Genomic DNA, 25,813 nt, shown 5'->3' with positions numbered 1-25,813 from the left:
CACATTCAAACTGTCAAGAAATTCTGTTGGCTCCAGTTTCAAGTCCATAATGAATCTGACCATTTCTTTCTCTCCACCTGTACAGCTACCACCCTGGTCCAAGTCCCTATCATCTGTCACCCACATTATTGTAATAGACTGTTAACTGGTCTCCCTGCCCATACATCTATTCAGTTTGTTTTCAGTGCAAGAGCCAAAGTGATCCTGTTATAAAACATAAGTTAGATCATAATACTCCTCTGCTCAAAATTCTCTAATGGCTGCCTGTCCTACTAAGAGAAAAACTAAAGTCCTTACAATAGCCTACAGTGCCCTATACAATATGGCTCTGGTACCTTTCTGACATCCTCTTTTACTATTCTTTTCCTTGTTCATTGCACTCCAGCCACACTGGCCTCTTTCCTCCTCTAACACATTAGGTATGGTATACACTTGTCATTCCCTCTGTCTGGTTAATTCTTCCCCAGATATCCACATGGCTAACTTCCTTAATTCCATCAGATCTTTACTCAAATGCAGTCTTATTAGTGAGGTCTTCCTTAATAATCATCCTATTGAAAATTTTAATCCCTCTTCCACCTCTATCCCCTTTCAATTTTATTAATACTGACCACTAACATCTATGCATTTTATTTAGTTTATTGTCTACCTCTCCTGCTACACAGCATGTAAATTCCAAGAAGGCAAAATGTATGTCCTGTTTGTTCACAGATGTATCTTCAATGCGCAGCACAGTATCTGACATATAATGAGCTTTCTAATAAATATTTGTTGAATAAATGAAGAAAAGTTTAGTCAATAACTTCAGGCACGGTTAGATCCAGGTCCTCAGCATGTCACTAGAATTTTATCTCTCTCTTTTAACTTTCCTTCCCTCTGCATTGGCTTCATTCTCGAGCAGGCTTAATTTGTGATGGGTGATGGACAAGACGGCTACGAGCAGCTGCATTCTAACAATTCAGCAGCTCAAATGGAAAGAAAGTGCTTCTTTCCTGATTGTTCCAGTGAAAGCGTTGGATATGAGTCTTATAGTCTGGGCTTGGGTCAAATGACAAGCCCTAAAACAGTGTCTGAGGGTAGAGAAGGAAAATGTTGTGACTGCCCGGGCCTGCTGGAACAGGGGTGAAGTTCAGCTCCACTTGGACTGAGAACAGGGCATAAGTGGTTCCCTAAAAGAAGAGGGATGGAGGCCAGACTGGCAGAAACACCGGATGCCCATCACATCATCAGTGATGACCCACCAGCACGGTGAGCCCAGAACAGCATCCTCCTGCTCCTCCATTTTCACAGCCAGCTGAATCTCTGAACGTTGTTAAAGTTCTCTCCTCCCAAGTGCCTTTTCAGCTGTCTCTGTCAGTTAAGGGTCCTCTCCACTAACGGTTAAGTATGATCTCCCTCCCGCTTGATGACCCTTAACAGATGTAGACTCTCTCCCTCTTCGGAGTATCCTAGTTATTCCTACCTCTCTTGTAGTTTACTTTGTACACTGTGCCCTATATTTTACTTATTTGTACACATTATGAGCTCCTTGTGAAAAAGGGCAGGGTCCATCCCCCGTGTGTCCCGGCCGGCGCCTCACGCCCGGCAGCAACCACGGCGATTCAATGTCCACCGGGGCCGCCAGGGTGCGCTCGGTCCTAGGCACGAGGCCGCCGAGGGCGGGAGGCGCTGTGATTGGTAGACGCGGTCGTCAATCGGGCGCAGGCGGGGCGGGGCGTGCCGCCGGGAGGCCTGTGGGCGGGAGGCGGCAGGCGGAGCCTGCATGAATGAGACGCGCGGCGCGCGGGCTGCAGTCGGCGCTCGCGGGGGAAGCCCGAGTCCCGGCCGGGAGTGGGTGGGAGGAAGCGAGGTGGGGGGAAAGGGAAAGAGCGCGGGGGGCGGGGAGGGGCAGCGCCCGAGCGGAGCGCCGAGAGCCGCTGGTGTGAGCGAGAGCCGGGCGCCGCAGTCTCCGTCGCGTCGGTGCTGCTGTCCGCTGCACTGCCTGCGCCCTCGCCGCGCGCCGGGCGGGACTCCAAGGAGCCCCCGGCACCCCCGACGGGGCCGAGGAGTCCGGACTCGGGAACCGGCGCTGAGGGAGGAGCCTGGTCTGAGCAGCCAAGCTCAAGGCCCCCGGGAGTGGAGGTAGGGGGCTGAGGCCCCCGAGGGGGCCCCGCTGCGATGGGTAACCTGGAGAGCGCCGAGGGGGGCCCGGGAGAGCCTCCCTCTGTTCCGCTGCTGCTGCCGCCCGGCAAAATGCCGATGCCTGAGCCCTGTGAGCTGGAGGAGAGGTTCGCCCTGGTGCTGGTGAGAGCCGAACCCTGCCCCTTCCCCCTCCTACCGCCCCCCCAGGTCCCGACGCCCCGGCTGGCACTTTGTGCTGTGCCCCCGTCCCGCCCACCCCTTCAGTCAAGGCCCCTAGAGACCCTGGCTTCCAGTGTCTTCCCGGGAACCTCTGAGCAGCCGCTGGCCGGCCCGGACTACCCCACTGGGGACCTCGGGACCCCCCGATTTCTGGACACTTAGGAGGAGGGGTCCCCAGACCGGAACCGCCCCAGGATCCAGGCTTCACCCTCCTCCCTCCCCCTTCTGCCGCCCTTCTCACTTCTCCCCACTTCCTCGTCAGTCTCCAGAATTCTCATTCCTGAGCCTCTCGCTGGTGGAGGGGATTCAGAATTTAGGGGCTGGCTCACTGCTCAGCCTAAGTCGGGCTTTTCTGAGCTCTGAGTGGGGAGACTGCCTCTCATGTTAACATGGAGGCTTCCCAGGGTGTGGGTCCCACTCCCAGCCCAGACCAGATGTTTGAGGGGAGAGGGGGAGTGGGGAGGGGGCTGGCAGCTCTTGAAGGGGGTGGAATAAGGAGTGATGCCATTCTACTTATTTTCAGAAAGGCCTGCAGGCATCCTGCTAAGTTATAGTGGATTTGTCTGAAGGGCTGAACATGTGGATAAGCCATTTCACCGGGGGGGTTTCCAAGTGAATGAGTACACAAACCATCCCCCCTCCCCCCAACTTTTCTTGTTAAGCCCTAGTGCCTGGTTCGTGTTCTTTTGCCTGTCCTTCTTTTTAGTTTTTCTGTAGGTTCCAAAATGGTCTGTGTAGATGGGTTCTTAGAGCTGACTTTGGGATACTTCTTTGGTGTGGGAATTGGACATTGATGTCACTGGCTCCATGAATAGAGAGGTTCTGACCTGGTATCACTGGGATGGAGCCAGAGAATATGTTGGAAGAATATGAAGTTTTGGAGAAAGAAAACATTTGCTAACAAAGGTAAATGTTTGAGAAACTTGGGGAAATAGTTCTCAGTTGCCCAAAGAACTGTCTAAGAGGCAGTAATAATTCTGGTGTTATTGTTAGTATGGCCAACTTTGCCTTTGCCTGTGAGGAGGGATAAGTTGTGGACTTAGCAGCCTTATTGGATTTCATCTGCCTTGGAATTGGGAGATTAGATCTGTTGGCAACAGTGGAGCTGTCTAGAGATCCTGGCCTCTGCGATGGTAGAAAGCCTGACATCAGCCCACTGGCACCAGAGCTGGCTCAGAGAGGGTCCACGGTGTTCCAAGGGGAAGCAATGTCACTGGCAGTCTTCTGCCTGCCAGCTCTGCGAAGGGCCAAAGGGATCTGGGCCATACATCCTGTGGCCCTCTGCATTTCCCCCAGCTTCCTCAGGGGGATGGGGTGAGTCAGTGATTACTAATGTGCTGTGACCGTCTTGGAGGCTGAGGAGGAGAGACTGGGACTTAGTGCCCTTGAGAACAAGAGCTCAACTGTTGGGGAAAAGAGTGGGAGGGAATCTGCACTCCAGTGGGGGTGTGAAAACCCCCAGCAAGCTGGCATGAGTTAGCTGTAGAAATTGGAGAGAAAGGGATGGTCTGAGGTGGGTTGGGTAGGAGACTGCCTTAGGTAGGGGCTGCCAGGCCATTTGTTGTCAGAGCCCAAAACTAGAGTCCATCATGTCCTCATTGGACTTGGTTGACCAGTTTGTTTGGTTAGCAAACTGTTGGATTAATATTCACAAAATGCATGGGGTGTGCTGGTTACTAACCAGAGCACCCAGAGAGCCCAGGTCAAACAGGGGACTGGACCACCCACTTGCAAGCCTTCCTTTCTGTATAAAGTTTTGATTTGTTTCCTCATGGCTTTTGTTTTGGTCTTGTTTCTGTGTGCCTGAGCTGCTGCTGATGGAGGGTTGGAACAGGGCAGGCCAGGGCTAGTTAGCTGTTTCAGGAGAGGAGGGGATTTTACCTCAATTTTCCAACACTGGGAAATCATGCTTTCTTAGGGATTTGAGTTCTTCTCTGGGGGCTCTTAAAGGTCTCTCTCTCTACTGCTCCTTTCTGCTAGCCTTTGGGAATGGTACTGACTGTGAGTTAAATGTTTGATCCAGGTACAGGCTCAGGTGTATTTCCTGAACCATCAGGAGATGCATAGTAGTAGAAAAACCAAAGTCTTTTTCCTAGCAAGTGTCTTCTCTGAGCCTAGATTTCCTCATCTGTAAAATGGGGCTAATAATCCCTGTCCTGGTGAAATTGTAGAAATTAGGTGAGCTCATGTATGTAAGGTGCTTGGCACCCAGTAGGTACTTAATAGAGATTAGCTTCTTTTCTGGTGGTGTGAAACAGTCAGACAAGCTACTCCTTTCTCACCCGTTTTCTTTCCTGGATTGTCAGCTTCATTATAATTGGTTTAGTTTATGAAAAAGGTATTTGAGGAGTTTGTTGAGGTGTGACATGTTGGTGTCCTGGTTAAGCATGTGGACTTATAAGTCAGAGTAGTTTCAGTACTGTCTCCTCCACAGTCTTCACTTAGAAAAGTGTTTGACCTCAAGCAAGTTACTTAATCTCTTTGAGTCCCAGTTTCCTCCCATAAATGGGAATAATAATAGCATTTGCTACATGAGGTTGTTGTGTGGATTTAATGAAATTTAAAGTCATATACTTAGCAGAGTCTGGCATCTACTATATGCTTAGTAAATGGCAACTTTTAAGTTTGTATCTCTCAGCAGAGAGTCTGATCTGAGATCATTTGTATTCCCAAAATGGGGTTTTAAGTTCAGAAATCCGATGAAGCCAATTACCCCATTCGGTATACCCAGTCTCAAGATAAGGCAGCTGCTGTCAAATGGAGGGCTTCCTCTGCCCCAGTGTAACTATGGAAACCCCCCTGAATAGCACCCTGGCTGGGGAACTTGTATCAGTGTTGAGTCAAGACCACAGGCTCCCAGCTTTCTGATGCAGACACATGATCTGACCCACAGCCTGTCAGCTAAGGTTGGTGAGCTTGAGGTCTGAGGCCCTGAGATGATTTGTTCATGACATTGATGCTTAGAGTCCTAACCTAGCCCAGTGCCTTAATCCGGGACTTTCTTGTGGTTTGCTGCACATGGGATATAGGTGTGCTGGGATACTGATTCACTTATTCCTAGGGGCAGCTAAGGTCCCCAGTCGGTTCCCTCTGGCTGGGATCAGCTTCTGCCCCATATACTGTACAAATAGTATTATTTTCTATGTGTGCCCTGATGTGAAAAATGTTGTGAGGCTGCTGTGTTACACTGTTTTCTGGGATCCTTCCTTACCCCCTTATCTGAGCTGCAGTTCCCATTCTGTTGAGTATTGAGAAGTTTGGGATTGGGGCAGTTACTCGAGCTCTCTCAGTATCAGAGCCAACCTCCAGTCCAATAAATCCCCAATGTGTGTTTTGGTTCCAACTGGGTAACTACCCAGGCTCAGTTGCTCAGAAGCTAGCCTTCTGGCCAGTAGTGGACATTCTTCTGAGAGAGGAGGTAGAGGGTTCTAAAGGCTTTGAAAGGAGAGCTCTCTGCCTCTGGTGTGTTTGCACCCTGATTTTTCTCTTCATTGACTTATTACAGACTTGAAACTGAATGTAAAAGTTCTGATGCCAGAAAAAGCCCTGGATATCCCTCAGGAGGAGGCTTGCGGGGTGTGAGGGCGGGATGTGTGACAGGGGCTTTCCCTGCTGCAGCTCCTCCTCTCACATTTCCTTGGTGATGTCTGACGCAGGGTTTTGCTTAAGTGTAGCATTGATCTGGGAGCTAAGCTGGCCTGGGTGCTAGTTGTCTAAGAGGCTTTGAGAAGCCTTCTTTGATACAGAAAGGGGCTAGGAAAAACTTGGACTAAAATATCAGGTTCCAAATCACCGTGGTGGAAATTTTTTCCCCAGCCCTGGGGATTGTGGTGAATTAGTTCAGGCTGGAGTAAGACTTGGGGGGAAACGGCCTTTGACATCAGCTGGATAGAGGAACCTTCTTCTTGTTCAGAGACCCCATAGAGAAGACCCTGGGCCACGGAGAGGAGTCTCATTCCCTTGACCTTCCATTATGACCCAGCCTTAGTCTGGGGGAGGTGTGTATGTGTGGAGAAGGGACTGATGGAGTGGACTCTGTCATTTGGGAATGTTTTCATTGCCCCAGAGGGAGATTCAGCTTTTTTTTTTTTTTTTCTCTTAAAGTAATACTCATTCTCTAAAGAAAGTATGGGACAATTCAGAAAGAAGAGAAGATTGAAGATTTAGGTAGAAGAAAAACATCCATATTTTCTCTAGTTCCATTACCAAATGTAGTGAATGTTTTTTAAAACCTTTTGTATTTTTTTCTCTACATAGAGTTTTGTACAATGTTGTGATATTTGGTATATATATTTTTTATTCAGTTTTTTTTGTGTTAGTTATTTCATTAGTTTTCCCAGGCTAGTAATTGTAAACATTTATAAATGCTTGTACAATGGTCTGTCAAGTGAATGTACCATTGTTACTTAACCATACACCTTTTGTTGGACACTTGTTTGCTTCTGTTTGCCATCATAAACAATGCTGTAATGAACATCTTAGTATACAAAGTCTTTTCAATATTTGGAGTTTTACTTAGGGTAGAAACTCAAAATTGAACTTGCTAGATTGTAGGATATAAATGTTTTTATTTCCAAATGTCTTTTTTAAAAGGGAGTAACGCATGTGAATGTCCTTAAAGGGAGGGAAGATGATCGAGAATGGCTTCTTTTCTCATGATTATGAAAATAATACATGTTTATTAAGCAAATTTGGAATTTACTGAAAGGTATAAGGAAGAGAATTAAAATCACCTGTACTCTCATCATCTACTAGTAACATTTTGATGTACTTATATGTATATTGTAACAGTTAGCATCATACTGTGCATATTGTTTTGTAAACTGATTTTTCATTTACTTTTTTTTGAGACAGAGTCTTGCTCTGTCACCCAGGCTGAAGTGCAGTGGCATCATTTGCAACCTCAAACTCCTGGGCTCAAGCAATTCTCCTGCCTCAGTCTCCCAAGTAGCTGAGACTACAGACCGTGCCATCATGCCTGGCTAATTTTTCTTTCTCTTTTTTTTTAGAGATGAGGTCATTTACTTTTTTAAGCACCCCTCATTTGTTTATTCTTCAGTATCATGATTTCATGGCTGCATAGTACTTTTTAATATAATATTTTATTAGTGCCTTATCTCGCGTTTTTTCTTTTTTTTTACTATTATAAATAACACTGTGATGAACATTCTGTGCATAAATATTGTGTCCATCTCTGATTATTTCCTTAGGATATATTGCTAGAAGTGGAATTATTGGGTCAAAACATATATGCTTTTTTCTTTTTTTTTTTTTTTTTGAGACAAAGTGTCACTCTGTTGCCCGGGCTAAAGTGCCGTGGCGTCAGCCTAGTGCACAGCAACCTCAAACTCCTGGGCTTACGCAATCCTGCCTCAGCCTCCCGAGTAGCTGGGACTCCAGGCATGCGCCACCATGCCCGGCTAATTTTTTTTTTTTCTATATATATTTTTAGCTGTCCATATAACTTCTTTCTATTTTTAGTAGAGACGGGGTCTCGCTCTTGCTCGGGCTGGTCTCGAACTCCTGACCTCGAGCGATCCTCCCGCCTCGGCCTCCCAGAGTGCTAGGATTACAGGCGTGAGCCACTGCACCCGGCCCGTATATGCTTTTTAAAGGCCTTAGAGATATATATCTTCTAAAAAAGTTTTATCAGTTACCTCTTCCACTGATCATATATGTGTGTCTCCCTTTCTCTGTAAGCTAACCATTACTGGCTGGTTTAATTCTTAAAAAATCTTTGCCAATTTCTTTTTTTTTTGAGACAGAGTCTCGCTTTGTTGCCCGGGCTAGAGTGAGTGCCGTGGCATCAGCCTAGCTCACAGCAACCTCAAACTCCTGGGCTTAAGTGATCCTACTGCCTCAGCCTCCTGAGTAGCTGGGACTACAGGCATGCGCCACCATGCCCGGCTAATTTTTTCTCTATATATTTTTAGCTGGCCAGATAACTTCTTTCTATTTTTAGTAGAGACGGGGTCTCGCTCTTGCTCGGGCTGGTCTCGAACTCCTGACCTTGACCGATCCACCTGCCTTGGCCTCCCAGAGTGCTAGGATTACAAGCATGAGCCACTGCACCGGGCCTGCCAATTTCATTAATGAAAAATGAAATCTTGTCTTACTTTGCATTTCTCTGAACATTTCATCATAAGTGTTTTGGCCATCTTTTGTTTGTGTCCTTTGTTCTCTGTTGGGAATTTATTATGTATACATATGTCTACGTAATAAATATATACATTTCCCACACTTTTTCATTATAAAATATTTTGCACATGTGAAAGAGCATATATAACTATTATGTAAGGTTAAGATAATAATGAAATGAACACCAGTGTATCCACTGTGGAGTTCTTTGAATTGCTTCCTGCCCTTATTTTCTTCCTGCTGTCTGCGATGAAAGAGCCCTTTAGCTCAGGACTTGTTGGGTCTGTGTTCTGCAGCTGGGACAGTCCAGGTGGTGGCCACACCAGTGCTTCATAACTGTCTGTGGGGAAACAACTGCTACAGCTGGTGAGAACAGGAACTGGTCTTGGTGGAAATAACTAATCTTCAGTGAAGTGAAAAAAGAAGCCAAGGTAGAGAGGAAATGAGACCACAGATCCTCCCCTGCCCCTGAGGTTGCCTGGGAAGGTTGGCAGAGCCAGGACACTGGTTCTGTGGTCAAGACCAGAGTAGCCACTGCAGAACTGACTGTAGTGAGCCTAGGGCACAGCAGCACTGGCTGCCTAAAGTCAGCATGTCATTGGTCTGCCAGGCCAGTCACTTCCATTCTGGGGAAACATTTCTCCCAAGTCTGAGCTGAGCTGCAGTAATGCCAGGGAAAGGTTAGGGGTTCATCCCAGTTCAGAAATGACTTTAGAGAAGGGGAAGGACCTTTATCTTTGAAAATAAGAGAGAGTACTGTCATCACACAGCCTTTTCCTCTCCTGCTCCTCCCTGGGTAATTTAGGGCTCCCTCTTTGAATAGTAGTAGATGAGAAGGTCAGGGTTTTAAGATTGTCATCCATGGAGAAAAAAAGTGGACTCCAGAATAGTGCTGAGCTGGGTAGCTACAATTCCCGCATTCCCATTTCCAGTCTCTCTCTTTTGCCTCCCTTGGCAAAGCTATGTCTTTGTATCTTGTTTTCCTCCCATATAAGAGTGAACCTCCCGAGGAAGGTGTGGAGGTGTCAAGCTGCCTCTCTGTACTAAAGAGACTCTTACTGTCTTTGCCTCCCACCCACCACTCTACTTCTCTTTTTCTCTTTCAGAATCCTCTTCTTTCCAGGTTCTCTTACCCTTTCTGTCTTGCATCACCTCACAACAAAGCTATGGATTGGGAGTTTGTGTTGGGTAGGGGAGGACCTTTATAGGGTTTTGTGGGGAGCAGTATCGCCTCTCCCCTCAGCTTTACTAATATGCAGACTCTTCTTAGTTTATGAAGTACTTTGAGGTCCTTGAAAGGTGTTCTAAATACTGTTCAGAACCACGAGGGTCTAGCAGAATTATTTACATGGCAGTTTTGCCAGTAGAGGAAAGGTTTAGGCTGTTGGGGGCCAGTGATGGTTCAATTCTTGCCCTCATTTCTCCCCTCCCCTCAGTCTCTTTTACCACCTTCCCCCCTCACCCAGGCTTATAGCCAGAGCTGGAGTGGGGGCTGGTGATCTTGCCTCTGGGTCCCTTACACGTTAACGTGTGCTCTCTTTCTCCCCTTCTTGCTTAGCTCTACTCAGATCCGGAATGGAGAATATCATAGTCCTTTTCCAATTGTCTGGCCCCTTTCTAAGAAAGAGCTGGGCATGAGCTTGGTGTTTGGATACTTTAGGAGATAGTTATTCTGTTTTAAGAACCACTTACAGCTCAGAGCAGAGTTTCTGCTCTGTTTTTTTTATCTGCTTTCTTAAAGGGAGCCGGAGAGCCACTAGATCTTCCCAGTGTATGCCATGAAACTTAAAAAAAAAAAAAAAAAAAAAGAAAAGAAAAGAAATCTGTCCTGGGAGGAAGTAGCTGGTTTTGACACTCGGGTCAAGGTAGTTTGAAAGAAAGACCATTAGTTCTGGAATCAGAAGTCTTAGGTTCTGATCTAGTTTTATAGTCTTTTTTTCAGCTGAATGACCTTAGGCAAATCCTGTAACTTTTCTGAGCCAATTTCATTCTTTACGACATGGCCATTCTATGTCTTTTGTGGTTCCATATAAATTTTAGCATTATTTTTTTCTATTTCTGTGAAGAATGTCATTGGTATTTTGATGGGGATTGCATTGAATCTGTAGATTGCTTTGGGCAGTATGGACGTTTTAACAATATTGATTCTTCCAATCCATGAGCATGGAATATCAGTTCTTGACTCTATTATAGCCACCAAACTGGCCTTCCATTTTTCTCTATTCTCCCTTTCTTCATCCTCCCATCCATTCTCCACAAAGCAGCGAAATTCAAAATAAAACTCAAATGGCATCATTCTTTTGCCCAAAAACTTTTAATGGCCTCCCTTTGTATTAAAAAAAAAAAAAAGGAAACAAAGCAAACTCTTGCCTCTGACCCTTAAGACTTTATCACTTGGCTCCTGCTGGCCTCCATAACCTTACTTGCCCTCCTGTTTACCGAGCTCACGTTAGCCTTTGCTCATTCAGGACAAGCTCCTTTCTATCTGAGGGTCTTTGTGCAAGCTGTTTCCTCTCCTGGAATGCCCTTTGCCTGGATGTTCAAATGACTCATTCTAGTTTGTGCTTTAGGTCTCAGTTTTTAAAAACGCCATCTCTCAGAGAGGCCTCCCCCACTTATTATTCTCTTAGCATCCTATTCGTTCTTTTGTATTATTTTCCATTTTGAAATTACTTGTTTGATTACGTGTTTATTGTCCATCTCCCAGACTGTTGACTCCACGAGGATGGGGACGTTGTTTGCTTATCACTGTGCAGCCGAATACCTGGCACAGAGTAGGCACTCAACAAATGGCTGTGGCTGATGGAATCTCTAATATATGTGTGTGTATAAATATAATCTAAAAAGGCAATTAAAACAAGACTACATACACTGTTTTATAACACCACATTTGTATGTAAATGTGTAGAAAAAAGGCCTGGAAGATCAACACCAAGCTGTTAACTCTGGTGACCTGTGGAGGGGAATGAGTAGGGTTGGGAGCCGAATAATGATTCATTTTTTATGCTATAAGCTTTTGAGTTGATTGATTTTTTTTAACAATATTTATTTGTGTATTTATTCCTCCTCAACTTTTAATGCAAGAAAAGAAAGCTCCTCTCTCTTACTCTCTGCACTGAGCCAAAGGAAGAGTGCAAGAGAGAAAGGACACCAGTGGGGTCAGCAGCTGGCCACAGCCATTCCCTGCCCTGGCTGAGCTTGGCACTAGTTTTCACATAGAAAGAATCCTAAGAGATGCTCTTTTGCCCTAAGGCTATATTTTAAATTCTTAAATGTAGGCATGATCCTGGTCCTCCAGACACAGGCACAAAGTATATTTTTAGCCTCTTTCATTTCCAGGCCAGTGAAAGCTGCATCTCCAGCCTTAGCAGAGCTGCAGCAGGTAAAGTCTGCAAAGGGAATACACCTGAGCTTAGGCTTCACCGCACCTAGGCCTCTCAAAATCAAGTCAGTTCAGAAGCTCTGACCCCCATGGAAATCATCTTCTCTAGATTCTTGTCTCCTAGGGACAAGGATAGCTAATAATTTTAATAGCTAACATTTATTGAGTGCTGATGGTATGGCAAGCACCATGCAAAGCACTTTGCACACATTATCTCATTTAATTGTCACAACTCTGCGAAGTAGTTATTATTATCTCCATTTTATATAAGAGCAAACTAAGGTCCAGGGAGGTTAAATAGCTCACTTAGGATCAGACAGATAGTGGGTAGTGAAGTCAGGATTTGATTCCAAGCAGTCTGACTCCAAAGCCCACATTCTTAACTATAATCTCTTTCCACGGTTGACTCCACCTTGCTCTTAGTACTGCTTTGGAGAGGACTGAGTAGATTATGGCAGAATGTAGAGGAAGTACACCAGAATAAGTCCTCCTTTGCTAAGAGGTCTAGCGGAAAGATTTGGGCTTTGGAGTCAGCCAAACTTGGGTTTGAATTCTAGCTATCCCACTAGGACATTTGCTATTCAACAAGTTTTTTTTTTAACTTATTTTTTATTTAACTACATACCAGTGATATCACTAGTGTTGAAAAAACAAATAATGCCTCTGCCTTCATAAAGTTTAGAGGAAAAGACAAATAAATATTACCAATTATGATAAGTCCTTGGGAGGCAAAGAACAGGTTGTTAAGAGAGAGCATAACAAAGAAGACTTCATTGAGGTTGGGAAGTCTTGGGTCCATTCTAAATGTTCATTCTATTTTTCCTTTTCTTCTTGATTTATTAAGGAACTATGTCTTAGGTGTCCATTGTATACACAGCACTTTCCTCAGTGCTTTGGAGTATACCAAAGAAATAGAAGATAATGCTCCCTATCTAAGTTAGAGAGACAATATATACATTTAAAACCGTATTTTGAACTACAGAATTAAAACAAGTGTGTAACCTCAGGTTGTCTGTGAGGCTCTCCATGTGCCATAGTTATTTTATCCATAACAGGGGAATACTATTTGTCTTGCCCAATCACACGTTTTATGAATACCAAATGAGAAAACGCAACGAAGGGGTGTCAGACAGCTCTGAGCACAGAAGGATTGGAGAGTTAGGGAAAGATCAGCATGGTATAGGATCACTGATCAGGTAGTGCTTTAAGCAGGTCATGGGCTTTAGTCAGGTGTTAAAGGTGACAGGTGTAGATCAGGAGAGAGGAGGTTGTTCCAGGTCAGAGCAGTGTGGGAGGGGATTAAAGAGGAGGAATGAGGCAGCTATGTGAGGGGCAGCCGGGAGCCCTGCAGCTGGAATAGGGGAGCCTAGTTACAGACAGGTGAGCTCGGATCAGGACATATGGTCAGTTCACCCAGAGCTTTGTTTGAAGACTTCCTGATTGTTACAAAAGGTTATGGAGGCCTCCCTGCCCACGCTTTCAATGGGGAATAGAGATTAGTTGGTAAATTGTCCCTGGCCAGTTTGCTCATTAAAAGTTGAATGATTGAAATTTATGAGAAATGAATGCTCAATCCTCATAGGTTAGAGAATCAGGATAATTTGATTTAAGTGAAACTGGATAGAAAATGATCCCACGTGTTGGAGACTGCAGAAGTCTCCAAATGTAGAAGCTTCCATTTCTAGTCACTGAGTTTTGAGCTAATTCTTTCCATTGCCAAATATATCTTGCCTTCCCTTAGGGTGAAATATTGTCTTGTACTGAATAATTTGTTTTATTAACAATGCCTTTCCCCCCCTTTTGTTTCTTCTGCCTCCTATGTGATGAAACAATATCTTATTTGTGGTAGGTGCTCAATAAATATATCTCCTTATATATAAACAGATATATAAACAGTGTCCAATGTTTGCAAGCCACTTTCTACCTGCTGGTGATTTCCTGCACACTGTCTTTTGCGGGGCATGGCCAGCTAATCATCCAGGCTGGGCACCTGGGAGTCACTCTAGGCTACTTGCCCCCTCACCTTCCCTCCCTATGTACTACCACTGTGGTGGCTGGTCCTCAGCTCTGGCCTGGTCTGTTGTGATGGACTTTTTAGTGATCTCTTCGCTCTAGTCTTGCAGAGCCACCCGCTCTAAGCCAACATCACAGCCATATGTAAAGATTTAGGGGAAGGGTTTTCTAGGAAGAGAGAACCTGTGCAAAGCTTTGGGGTGGGAAAGAACTTTACACATTTGAGGAACTGAAAGAAGACCAGATTGGTTGACCAGGATGCTGAGGAGATGTCCGGGAAGGCATAAGACAGGTGAAGAGGGCCCAAATCACTTGGGACCTTGTCAACTTTGTTAAGGAGTTTGGAAATTAATTGTAGAGGGAAGTTTTAGGCATGGTAGTGATCTTATCTACTTTATAGTGTTGAGTTCACTCTGGCTGCTATGTGGAGAGTCCTGGACTCTGCCTCCCCACTGGGCAGCAGGTTGGCCTGAGGGAAACCCAGGCTCCTCACTGTACTCTGCCCAGCAGGGTGGATGGTGCCCTCTGCCCTTTCAGGTTTGACTGGTGCTCAACCCTCACTCCTGTCTGTACCTACCCTCAGGCCAGAAAGGCAATGCCTCTGCTAGGCTGGCCCCAGTGTTTGGCGTGCCTACCGGTGGCCTGAGCCTATAATTTGGTGGGTTGGCTGGTTACAAAAATAAAAAGTGTGACCTATAACTAAAGCTGAGTGGATTCAGTGAAGAGGGAGCTTTTAATTTGCAGAGGTTCTGGGCTGTACTTAACTGGAGGAGAAATGTGTCTCCTCCCTAGGTGCTGCTCCATTTTCTCTCTTTAGTACCTACTCTGGGGTGGGTTAGGGTTTGTGGGCCTGGGGGTGAGATGTGGAGGACCTTAGGGAGATATTTGGAGGGGACATTAGAGTCCAACAACATATTTGGTAGGGCTTCCCGGGAAGTGGGCATTATCCAGTCTTGCTTCTCACATAGCCCACTGGGATGGAAGTAGAATTTTAAAATGTTTGCATGATCACTCATTTATTCATTTAACAACTCTGTATTTTAGACATTAGGGATACCACAGTGAACAAAAAAGGCAAAAGACCAGCCCCATAGATAGCATTCACATTGTTTTTGGGGAGAACAATAAATATACCGGTATTTAATGTTAAATAGCAAGAAGTGCCATGAAGAGGAGGAGGAGGAGAAAAAATAAATAAAAATAAAAACATAAAAAACAAAGTGCCATGAAGAAAAAGAAGGTAAGATAAGCGGGTAGAAGAGTGATGAGGGTGATATTTTAGACAAGACGGTCAGGCAGTTTGGGGGGTTTGAGGTATAACAGAAAGCAAAATAGTGAAGAGCAACTTTCCATGGACTCTGGATCCCAGCGCCTGAGCGTGTCTCCGAGGAAGGGGCTCCCTATGGCAGCGCAGCCAGTCTGGGTGGGGATCAGAGTCAGTGCTCATCTGGGGGCCCAGGTGGGCCCCAGTCAGAGCCTGTGGTTGCTTCTTCCTGGCTCCAGCTGTCAGAACTGTCTGCAGGGATGGGCAGGGTGCTGATTAACTGTAAATAGATACTTGTCTTTCCAGGGCTCATCAAGCCCGATTCTCTCAAGATTTCCCGAAGTCACTCTGTGTTCTGGGCTTGAGGAGGAGTGTGAAGTCTGGCCTGGGAAACAGCTGCAAGGAGTGCAGGGATTCCTTCTGGCTCTGTCCGGGTGCTCAACAAGGCCTTTTGCAAGAGCTTTGGGACTTAATGGATTTGGATTTGAATCTTGACTCTGCTATTTATTAGCTCTGTTACCTTGGGCTAATTTCTTAACCTCCTTAAACTCCAATTTCTTTGAACCTCAATATCATCCTGTATAACCAGGATGATAATACTTACCTTTTAGTGATTTTCTGAGGATTAAATAACATGTGAAGGACCCAGGGCAGTGTCTGGCATAGTGGATGCTGGATACATTTTAAGTAGAAATATTATTTGAAGGCCACTAACCTCTTGAGTCAGAGATCTGCTATTGAGGCACCTAATGAAAATATTCAGGAAATATGAGTTATTGTTGATGGGTAGAGACTGGTTCTCTGTACCTCGAAGTTGTAAAATCACTGAACTGCCCACATTAGTCACCTTTCTTTTCTACCCAATGATGTTGGCCTAGTCATGACCTCTCCACAGGCCTTAGGGACCTTGAGGGACCAGGGAAACCCTTGGCTTTTGTTGGGCTGCCCTTTAGCACATTTTATCTCTGGTGCAGCCATGGAAGGAGCCAACTTTTAGAGCCTTCTGAACAAGAGGCTTTTTACCAAGGCCATGACAGCCATCATAGGCCTGCCAACTCAAGACCTGTGTTCCTGGGACTGTACTGAACCCTGGGATGGTGGAGCCACTGTTGTGTGGGCTCATTTTGTAGATTGGAGATCACACACTCCCCTCCCCTCAATGCCAGCCCTGGAGTGAAGCCCAGACAATGTTCTGGAGTGAATGAACTAGAGCTATCTGACTAGGAAAGAGCATCTTTGTTTGAACCTTCTCTGTCCACAGTATGCTTGGGCCCCTTACTTTGGACAGACCTCTTGTTTGTGGTTGTGGTTATTTTGTTTTTACTTGCTGCTCAGCAGAATCAGCACCTCACAGGCTCTCATTATCCTCGGGCCCTTGGCAGGCAGGGCACTTGGTGAATCCTGCTCCCCTGCTCACGTCTGCAGATTGTTTTTTGATGTATCTGGCATGAGTTCCACATTGATGGTCCAATAGCAGCTATTAATTGCTCCCTTTGGGCTTGATTAATTATTGCTGGCATGGTAGGTGACTAAGGAATTAAGAATCTCTTGTGCATTTATGGGGCAGCAGGTTCTAGTGACTTCCCAAAGCATTTATTTATCTGTCATTTCACCAGAATATCCTTGCTAAAGTTGTGAGCAAAACCTCATGAGTTGAGGGGTAGCCGGCCTAGACAGTGTCAGGTAGCATTTGGCCTCTCAGTTGATTCTTTCCAAGAATTTTAAAGAAACCATATATTAATAGTACTTACTGCCTGCAGATGCCCAGAGAAATGGGCATCTGTCAATATGGTGTCATAACAGTATAAAAGCACTAGCAGCTGCTTCTGATGATCTTGTGGTCTTGGAGGCCAGAGCCCAGAGAGCTTACTCCAGCCTTATTCTGGAGGCAGGTGAAGGTTCACATCAGTACTCTGGAGGGCCTGTGAGGGGGTGAACCAAGACTGGTTAAGGTGTCATCTTCCCTGGCTGGAGACAGGGAGAAGGACAAGATACCAGCCCTCAAAGACTCACCAAGTGCAGCCTAGTACTCATTCACTCAGCAAGCACTTAGAATTGTGTTAAGAGCCAGAGAAATAAAGATGACTGAGACAGTCATCCCGCCCGCAGGAGTTCAGTCTAGAGTTTACATTAAACGTATAATTATAATATACAGCTGGGTAAGTGCAATGGTATGGATAGGAAGCATCGGGGAGCTCCGAGGAGAGGTAGGGGCTCGAGGACTACTATCTGGAAGAGGAAATCTCTGCTAGCTGAAAGGATTATTAGGAGTTGGACAGAAGTGTGGGAGAGAAAGCATTCCAAGTAGTGGGACAGCATGAGCAGAGGCATCAAGGTGAGACAGAGCATGATGTGTTCAGAATCCTCGTAGAGCTGCTCAGAGATGTTGAAGTGTGAAGTGTAAGGCTGGGAGGCAGGGTAGAGTGGTAAGGAATGCTGTGTGGAAGAGACTGTACACACGTGTTTTGTAGGAGAGTGGCACAGTCTGATTGTGAGTGGTGGGTGGGTCAGTCTGGCAACCATGGGAGGGAATCAGAATTGGAGGTGGGCAGCCAAGTGCAAGGCCTTGGTCATATGGTGATGATGATGATGATGATGGACACCTGAACCAGGGCTGGTTTGCATGGTAGAGATGATGGGACAGAGTCAATAATAAAGAGTCAAAAAGATTAAAATTTCAAGATTTGATAACTAATTAGATTTGACATTGTGAGGGCAGAAATGAGGGAGAAGGGAGGAATTTAGGATGACATCCAGATTCTAGCTTGCTGGACTAGTTGGATGGAGGTGCCATCAGTTAGGAGAACACAGAGGGAGAAATGCCTTAGAAGAGGAAGTGATGAGGCCACTTTGAGACATGTGAGGCAGCAGTGCCCGTGGAAGTCTGGGTGGAATGTCTAATGGGCAGTTGGATATTTAAAGCCGAAGCTCAAAGTAGAAGTCTGGGGTAGAAATACATATTTGAGAGTCATCAGTGTTTACTGGTCAAGTAAAATAGAGATTTGTGGCACAGTCGGACCTCAGGTTTGCAGACCACAGGTTCAGCCTGAGGAAGTCAGGAGACAATTGGAGAAGTGAGGGATTTGAACACTGGAGATAACTTGCAGAATCTCTAGGTCTCTCCACAGATAACAGGACTGTGGCCCCTAAAGTTTAGAGGAATTGTCCCAGATCATTCAGCTGCTCAAAGAGCAGAGCAGCTTGGTGACTTGATTCTGTCTCTCCAAATTCTGGTCCCAGCTTTCCTGTGAATGCCCTGGGTGGCTGTTGGTGTCTCGATTTTATCTTTTGAAGGGGTGTGGTGCAACCTCTGCTCTAACCTAGAGAATTATTGGATCACATGAGATAATGGAATTGTATCCTATGTATGTTTAACCTATACTGTTCAGCTATCTCTATATGCTCTCTTTTATGTATGATAAAGTACTATGAAATCGTATTTTGTATGTGTACTTAGATGCTAGCTCAAGTCAGGTGCAACTTCTGGAGTGAGTCCTTCCAGTTACCATCTATAGAATCTTTCTCCTATGCTAGGCACCATGCAAAGTCCTTTTCATTCATTCATCCTTTCACTTAATGGTTATAAGAGGTAGATATAATCCTTATTCTATAGATGAAGAAACTGAGGTTCAGGGAAGTTTAATAACTTTCAAAATTCAAATCCAGGTCATCCCTGATTCCAAAGCCCGTGCTTTGGAGCATTCTGAAAAGTTTAAAATGCCACTCAGATGTAAGGGATTTGTCCAAGAGGATGGTTTCCTTGTCCCTGTGCTCTGCATAGCCCGTGAAGCTTGACCTGCAGGTGTCCAGCACGTATACCTCATCAGTTTGTTTCACCCAGTTGTGCTGGATAGGGGAGCGGTGTCTAATGATCAACCAAAGCCAGTCAGACAAATCCAGGTGGACCTTTCCAAGTTAGAAATGGAGATTTGTTTGCTTTGTAAGGAGCTGCAGGACATGGTAGAAAACCTATCTGTTGGAGACTACATATCTGGGTTTTGCTACTTTCTGTGTGACTTTGAGCTAGTTGGTCTTAGATTCTTTTTTATTTTTCTTTAGAGACAAGGTCTTGCTCTGTTGCCCAGGCTGGAGTGCAGTGTTGAAATCATAGCTCGCTGCAGCCTCGAACTGCTGGGCTCAAACAATCCTTGTGCCTTAGCCTCCTGAGTAGCTGGGATGACATTCTCACACCATCACACCTGGCTGCTCTTGGATTCTTAATTTGCTCACTAGTTAAGTAGGCATAATAACATTTACCTCCATTAGTTATTGAGAGCAGTAAGTGAGATAATGTGAGAGAAGTACCTGGTATATAAGAGATGCTCAGTGATGTCTTTCTCCCTATCTCTGGCCCCCTACGACGCCAGACATTTCAAGAAGCAGAGAAGATTTGAGGTCTCTTTAGGTCATGGGGAGAAAAATCTCAGAAGGCTAACTCCAAAAAGGTTTTTATTTCTGGCTGAACAATCAAATGAGATATAAAAAAGCTGGAACAACTGAAAAATGGCATTAGGGTGTGGGTAGCCAAGACCTCCGCGTCAAACTCCAGCCTTAAAGGTGTGGGGGACAACATTGGGAGCACAGCTCATGGGTCTAGAGCAGACTGGGGTCATGATGAATCCTCCCAAAACAGGACAGAAGCACTGAGGCACTGAGGATGTGCCCCCATTTGAGAGCAGTTAAAAAAGCAAGGAGACAGAGAGGACTTGTAGTGCCTCTGCCTGACTGATGGCTTGTGACAGATGTGTGCCTGTGCTGGGCCTCAGTTTACCCTTCCATAAAGCAGAAGTCATGCCCCTCCCACATGTGTCTGGAAGTAGGAAGGGATTCATTAAGTTTTATGGTTTTTATGATAAGCTCCTGGATTTATGAGGAGACTCCTGGAAAGCCAGAGCTGGGCCCCTCCCAGGCTGCCTCTGCCATCCACTTGGGCAGCCACAGCATCTGTTAAGCTGCCTCTGTGTCTAGGAACAAGTGTGTTCAAGGCAGGGTCCTCAAAGAGCTTGCAGTCTTGTTTGGGAAATAATACAAAATGTGAAAAGTGAATAACAATATGAGAAGTGATTTTTTTCCAAGAAACCTTGTAATTAAAGGATTTAGGGGAGGTAAGAGCAGTAAACCCTTCAGAAATTCAGAGGAAGGAGTATGCAGAGGCCTGGGTAGTTTGGGGGAGGTTCCACAAGGAAGGTTGAGATTGTTATCGGTTGGTCCTGAAGGATGCGTACAATTTAGAAAGGCGCAAAGAACGGCTAACACAATTCATTGTCTCAGAGGAGGCATTATGGGAGGTTAAAATCTCAGGGTTTGGGGTTAAACCTGGGTTCAAATCCCAGCTCCACCATGTACTGACTTTGTGACCCTGGGCAAGTTCCACAGCCTTTCCAAGCCTTTGTTTCCTGAATGTACAATAGGGATAATGATAGTCCCTTCTTCATAGGACTTCTTATCATCGTGAGAATTAAATGAGATAATTCATATAGAGTGCTTATCACAGTTCTGTCAATAAAGTTTAGCTTTTATCATTACTATTTTCATTGTAACAGTGTTATTATATTGTCATTATCCTGCTTATGCCCACCTACTCACCTTAGCTCATGAGACCCTTTGTCATCTTGTTTCCTGCCTGCTGTAATTTCCTCCTACATACTTTCATTCCATTATAGCAAATCACTTACAGACTTCTGGATTTGTTATGATATTTTGTGCTTCCACGTATTTGCACATACTGTCTCCTTGCCTAGAATATCACCATCACCATCTTCCCTTCCTCTATTGCCTCTGCTTTACTCCTTCCTGTGTAATGTTTAAGACTAAATCCTGGCCAGGCACGATGGCTCACACCTGTAGTCCCAGCTACTCAGGAGGCTGAGGCAGGAGGATAGCTTGAGCCCACGAGTTGGAGGTTGCAGTGAGCTATGACGACACCACTGTACTCCAGCCTGGGTAACAGAGCAAGACCCCATCTCAAAAACAAACAAACATAAAACACAACTAAATCCTATAACATTTCTTCCAGGAAGCCTTGCTTGACTCTTTGGTCTAGTTAGATGTTACCTCCCTGGGATCCCACAGGGCCATATGTGTCTCTTTCATAGCAGTGAGCAGTGCTGTTCTGTGCTTACCCCTGGTTTGCTTGTCTAACTTTCCTCAGGCAGGATATAAACTTCCTGAAGGTAGTGGTCATGCCCTGTTGATTTTGGTATCCTCAGATTCTAGCTTACTGCTTGGCATATAGGTGTTTCCCAGCTAAATGTTGAATAAAAATCCCAAACAAAGACATAGCTAGCATTATGTATAACATATGCTATCTAGGTTCTGATTTAACTTATTTAATCATCACGGCAACCCTATGAGGTAGGTTCTATTCCTACCTCCATTTTACAGGTGAGGAAACTGTGGCTCACAGAAATTAAATAACTCTCCCAAGAACAAACAACTGGAATGTGATGGAGCCAGGATTCAAACCCAGGCAGTGTGGCTCCACAGTCAGTGCTTTAACCACTATGTTGTGTATGTGCCTCTAGGAGTGTCACTAAGATTTGTGATAAGGATATTTATTGAATGTCTAAGAAAAGGCGAAGAAACTTTAGCCATAAGTCACAACTTTGTGAACACAGTTCAAAGAGTTAGTTGATGTGTGAAGGCACTGTTGGGGGAGTGGATCTCATCACTCTCACTTATGAAAGATTTGCTAGAGATGGTGGATTTCACCTGCTGTGAATTGGAGGCAGGACATGGCTAGCAATTGGAAAGGAGGTGATTTCTTCGGGGTGTAACGGAGTAGAAAACTTAGGGACAGGAGAAAGAAGAGTGTGTGTGGAGAAATTCAATTTTCCCTGTCATGTAGCCATACCTGAATTCAAGGGAAGCTGAGAAATATGTTAATTCTAGGCTGTCGAGTGTTCAACTGAACGTTGGAAGTTCGTTACTAAGGAAGGTGGGGAGAAGAGGCTATGGGACAATAAGAGGTCTCTGCCATATCATTCTTCACATGTGATTATACTCAGAGCTCAGAAGAGGGGCTGATGTTTTAGGTCGGGTAGTCACAGAGCTGTTGGATTTTAAGTCAGGTAGTAATAGGTAAAGATTCAGAAGACTGAGGAAATTTCAGTTAAAATGCTAGGGTTAGGAAATGGCAAGAGTGGCTGTCCCCAGGAGAGAGAGAGTCCACAGAGTAAGAGAGGATGAGGCTAGTCAGAGAAGCTGAGACCAGCCTGGAGAGAATCTTACCTTGGAAGCTCTTACTGTAAATTGGTAAGAACAACACACCAAGGAGTTCAGGTTCTTGTGTAAATGATAAGGAGTCAAAAAAGTTTCTGAACCAAGAATAAACATGATTTATGAGCTTGGAAGTTTCATCCATGTGCAGGGTGGAGGGGGAGGGAAGTCCTGGAAGTAGGGATGCCAGCTAGAAGGTTATCCCAGAGGGCCGAGAGTGAGCAATAAGGCCATCCAGGTGGTGACAGTGGGTTGGAAGGGAGTGTATAGATGAGAGACCTTAGGAGGGAGACCCCCTGGGCCTCGGTGAGAGATGTGCTGTGGTGTGGGGAGTGATGGGGATGCAACCCCGGGAATATAGTGCCCTCTCAGAGGTAGCACTGTCTGTTGGGCTCCCCAGGCAGGAGGACAGAACTTCTTGAGGAGAGGGAGGACACTGATTGGCTGTGGGGAGAATGTGAGGCTCTGCCCCAGACTCTTTGGCTTTGGAAAACCGGCTGCCCCCAGCGGAATAGTTTCCATTCTGCGTAACTGGGGAGTGTGTGGGTCTGGCTAACCGCGAGGAGGGGCTGAGGAGCCAGTAGACAGATCAAGTTGCTGTGGCAGTGGCTTTTTAGCTAGGGCCTGGGGGCTCGGTTGGGAAGTGCTAATAGGAGCTCTCCTATCTGAGATTGTTTACTTCTTCACTGGGTAGGCTGGAAGAGGTGGCCTCAACCAGGGTCTAGGGGCCAGGTTATCTGCGGGGTTACCTGATGTCAGGTATGAGGCCAATGGTGTGACAGAGGGTAGAGCTAGGGGGCTTTACTGGCATTGGGGACATGGCCAGCTTCCTTTGCCTTCTCAGGATCTGGTGGAAGAATCCTCTAGGGTGAAGAAGAAGACTCAGGGGAGTAATTGTATTTGGAAAAAGCCATCTCTTTGAGTGATGCTGGCCTTTGAGGACCTTTTCTTCATCCGACTTCCCTGGTGTGAATTGCAGAGCTCAGCCTGAGACATCTGGTGAATCCATTTCTTTTTCCTCCAGGCTGCTCAGGGATGTGGCCTGAAACTGCTCAGTAAGTCATTTCTGGTTATAGAGTCATCAGTGACCACAGAAGCACGTTCTCCAGACATGGTTCTGAGCCTGTGAGACCTGGCTTTTCCCTGGCAGCTTGTCCCCAAAGTGATAGCTTCAATTAAACAAAAACAAAAAGCCAGACCTAAGCCAGACAGACCCATAAGTCAAGGAGCACCCCCACTCTTCTGATGCCTTTTGTCATGCAGTACCCCAGCAACTTTCCCATACGTCTCACAGGGAAGCTCAGGCCTAGAGAAAACTGTAGCTAGAGTGTATTGTACCCACATGGTCCTTCCTGTGCATGGGGTCACATAGGGAGGGAGATGGGCAGCAGTGGGCTGCACTGGTGAGGCTGTGGAGCTTGGCAGAACCAGGTTGGGAGGCCTAGAGTCCGGGGAGGTAACTGCTGCCTTCCACCCTTCCTGTTCTGAGCGCTCTGGTGTGCAGGGGCTGGATGAAGTATTTACCTCCACCCCATCAAGGCAGGGCAGAGATTGCCTCTCCCTCTAGCCAAAGGCCGTTGACTGTTCCTGTGATTTCCTTTCTGCTGCAGGAGATACAGTTCTTCACCCAGAACCTTTCACAGTTGACTCAGGCCCATTCTGGGCTGTCTCAAGTTATCATCTCCAAACCTGAGCTCTGGAGAGGAGGATGGGCGGGAGTCAGGCGGGGAGAGGAGAGCAGTCAGCTTCATCTCCCCGGTTGGCAGTGAAGCCAGGCTTGGCCTTGCTCTGTGAGGGCTGCAGTGGGATCTGGCCATCCATCTGTTCCATTTCCTCCCCTGTACTACTCCAGCCAGTCACGGGGCCGGGGGAAAGTGTGGGTGTTTAGAGGGGCTGCTGTGCTTCCCATGTCTGGACCTTTGAAAATTTTAGCTCTTGGACCTCTGGTCAAACTCTCTGATTTTACTTTTTCGGTTTTCTTTTTACAGGATTGCAGTTTTGATGGGGAGAGTTAGGAGAAGCTGTGCTGAAACAATGAGATAAACAAACAGTGACGTGGAGGTGGCAGCAGCATAGGCAATGGGCTGGGCCGGCCGTCTGGGCGGGCTGGGTGGAGGAGGACTCCCGCCCTGCACGCTGGCCAGCTGGCTTGCGTTAAAGCGCTGGCTGAAAATAGCTCTCATTGTCTGGGAGCTGCTACTGCAGCAGGGCTGGCTGTGGCCGCCAAGGGGCCAAGGCAGCAGGAGCTGGTACCTCCCACCTTCTTGGGCTCTCGCCCTTTGGGAGCGGTGCCCAGCTGGCCCCAGCTGTGCTTGCTGCCCACCAGCAGAGACATGTGGATGGCAGGCTGGGCCATTCCTAACACTCTGTCCTTTTGGTGGCTGGTAATGGGCCTTTGTGCCTTGTGTTGCCTGCTTTGCCATTGGCTCGGGGGCAGATTCATTGGTTTGTGAGGGGGATCCTAGTAGGAACAAAGGGTGGGAACACAGTGTTACAGCTGCTCCTGTAGCAGACTCCTGGACTCCCAAACTTGGTGCCCTCCCACCACTGTCCATCTCTGCTCCTCTGCCCATGGGCTGACCTGTGGATGCCAGGGAGGACTTGTGGCCCCTACAGCCAGGTGCCCAGCAGCATGTTGAGAAACATGTGGTGCCTTGTTTATCTGCAAGACAGTCCTAGATTCTTCTCCCCAGGGCTTCCCATCCTGTGGGTTAAGCACGGGGCTACCACACTTGGGAGAAGTGTCCAGCCATAGAAAACTTGGTGGGAGGTGGTTTCAAGAGGGAAAACATTAATAAAACTACCACTCACTTTCTGTATTTGCTCAAAATAAACAGCCCCCACTGGAGCTTCCCTAAAGCCTCCACAGTCCTTTTTCCAGGAACATTTCAGACGTTTCTTTCCCTGTCTCTCAAAGAAGTTGTGCCATTTTTGTTTCTGCTAAGATTTATCATGGCCGACTGGGACTAAGAGAAATAGTTGGGAATTTTTGGTCGTTCCTATTTGTTTGTTGGGTTTTCCCCAGGCCTGGCCCAAGAAGACTGGCAGAATAGGGGCGAGTCCCAGAGCAGAGCCCACAGCTTTGAAGGAAACTCCAAACCCCACTGGTATTTCCCTTCCCCTGCAGTGGGAAGGAAACGAGGAGGGGCGAACTGGACTGGGGCGCAGAGCAGGAAAGGGAAGGGAATCTCTGCGACCAGTGCTGCCGCCGCCTCCTTGGCTTCCCTGGGGCCGAGGGGTCGGGTGGAGAGTAAGGAAACCTCACTGGAGGGACTGGGAGCCCCCAGAGCAGGGCAATCTGCCTGGCCTCACGCTGGCAGCAAACCAGAGCACCCTTGCAGGAGAAGCATCAGACACGCGCCTTTTGGCTTCTTCCCGTTACAGATTTTTGTTATTAGCCTTCTTGCTGTGCCCTGCGATTTAGGAATCAGCCCCAGAGTTGCTTCAGTTTGAGTTCA

General features: G+C 46.4%; 1 protein-coding gene across 3 annotated transcripts in view; it reads left to right on the top strand.

The window, feature by feature from the left end:
• The first annotated feature begins 2,122 nt into the window (after positions 1-2,122).
• The window catches only part of FMNL3 (formin like 3), a 49,838-nt gene continuing 26,147 nt past the window's right edge, over positions 2,123-25,813 (top strand). For all 3 annotated transcript variants that reach the window (XM_069491822.1, XM_069491821.1, XM_069491820.1), the window contains exon 1: positions 2,123-2,283. In XM_069491822.1, the coding sequence (XP_069347923.1) occupies positions 2,158-2,283 (126 nt within the window). In that variant the 5' untranslated portion in view covers positions 2,123-2,157. The remainder of the gene's footprint in view (positions 2,284-25,813) is intronic.

Source organism: Eulemur rufifrons, chromosome 16, assembly GCF_041146395.1.
Source record: "Eulemur rufifrons isolate Redbay chromosome 16, OSU_ERuf_1, whole genome shotgun sequence".
Classification (NCBI taxonomy): domain Eukaryota; kingdom Metazoa; phylum Chordata; class Mammalia; order Primates; family Lemuridae; genus Eulemur; species Eulemur rufifrons.
The sequence above is the reverse complement of the archived record's forward strand: the minus strand, read 5'-3'. Positions and strand labels throughout refer to the sequence as shown.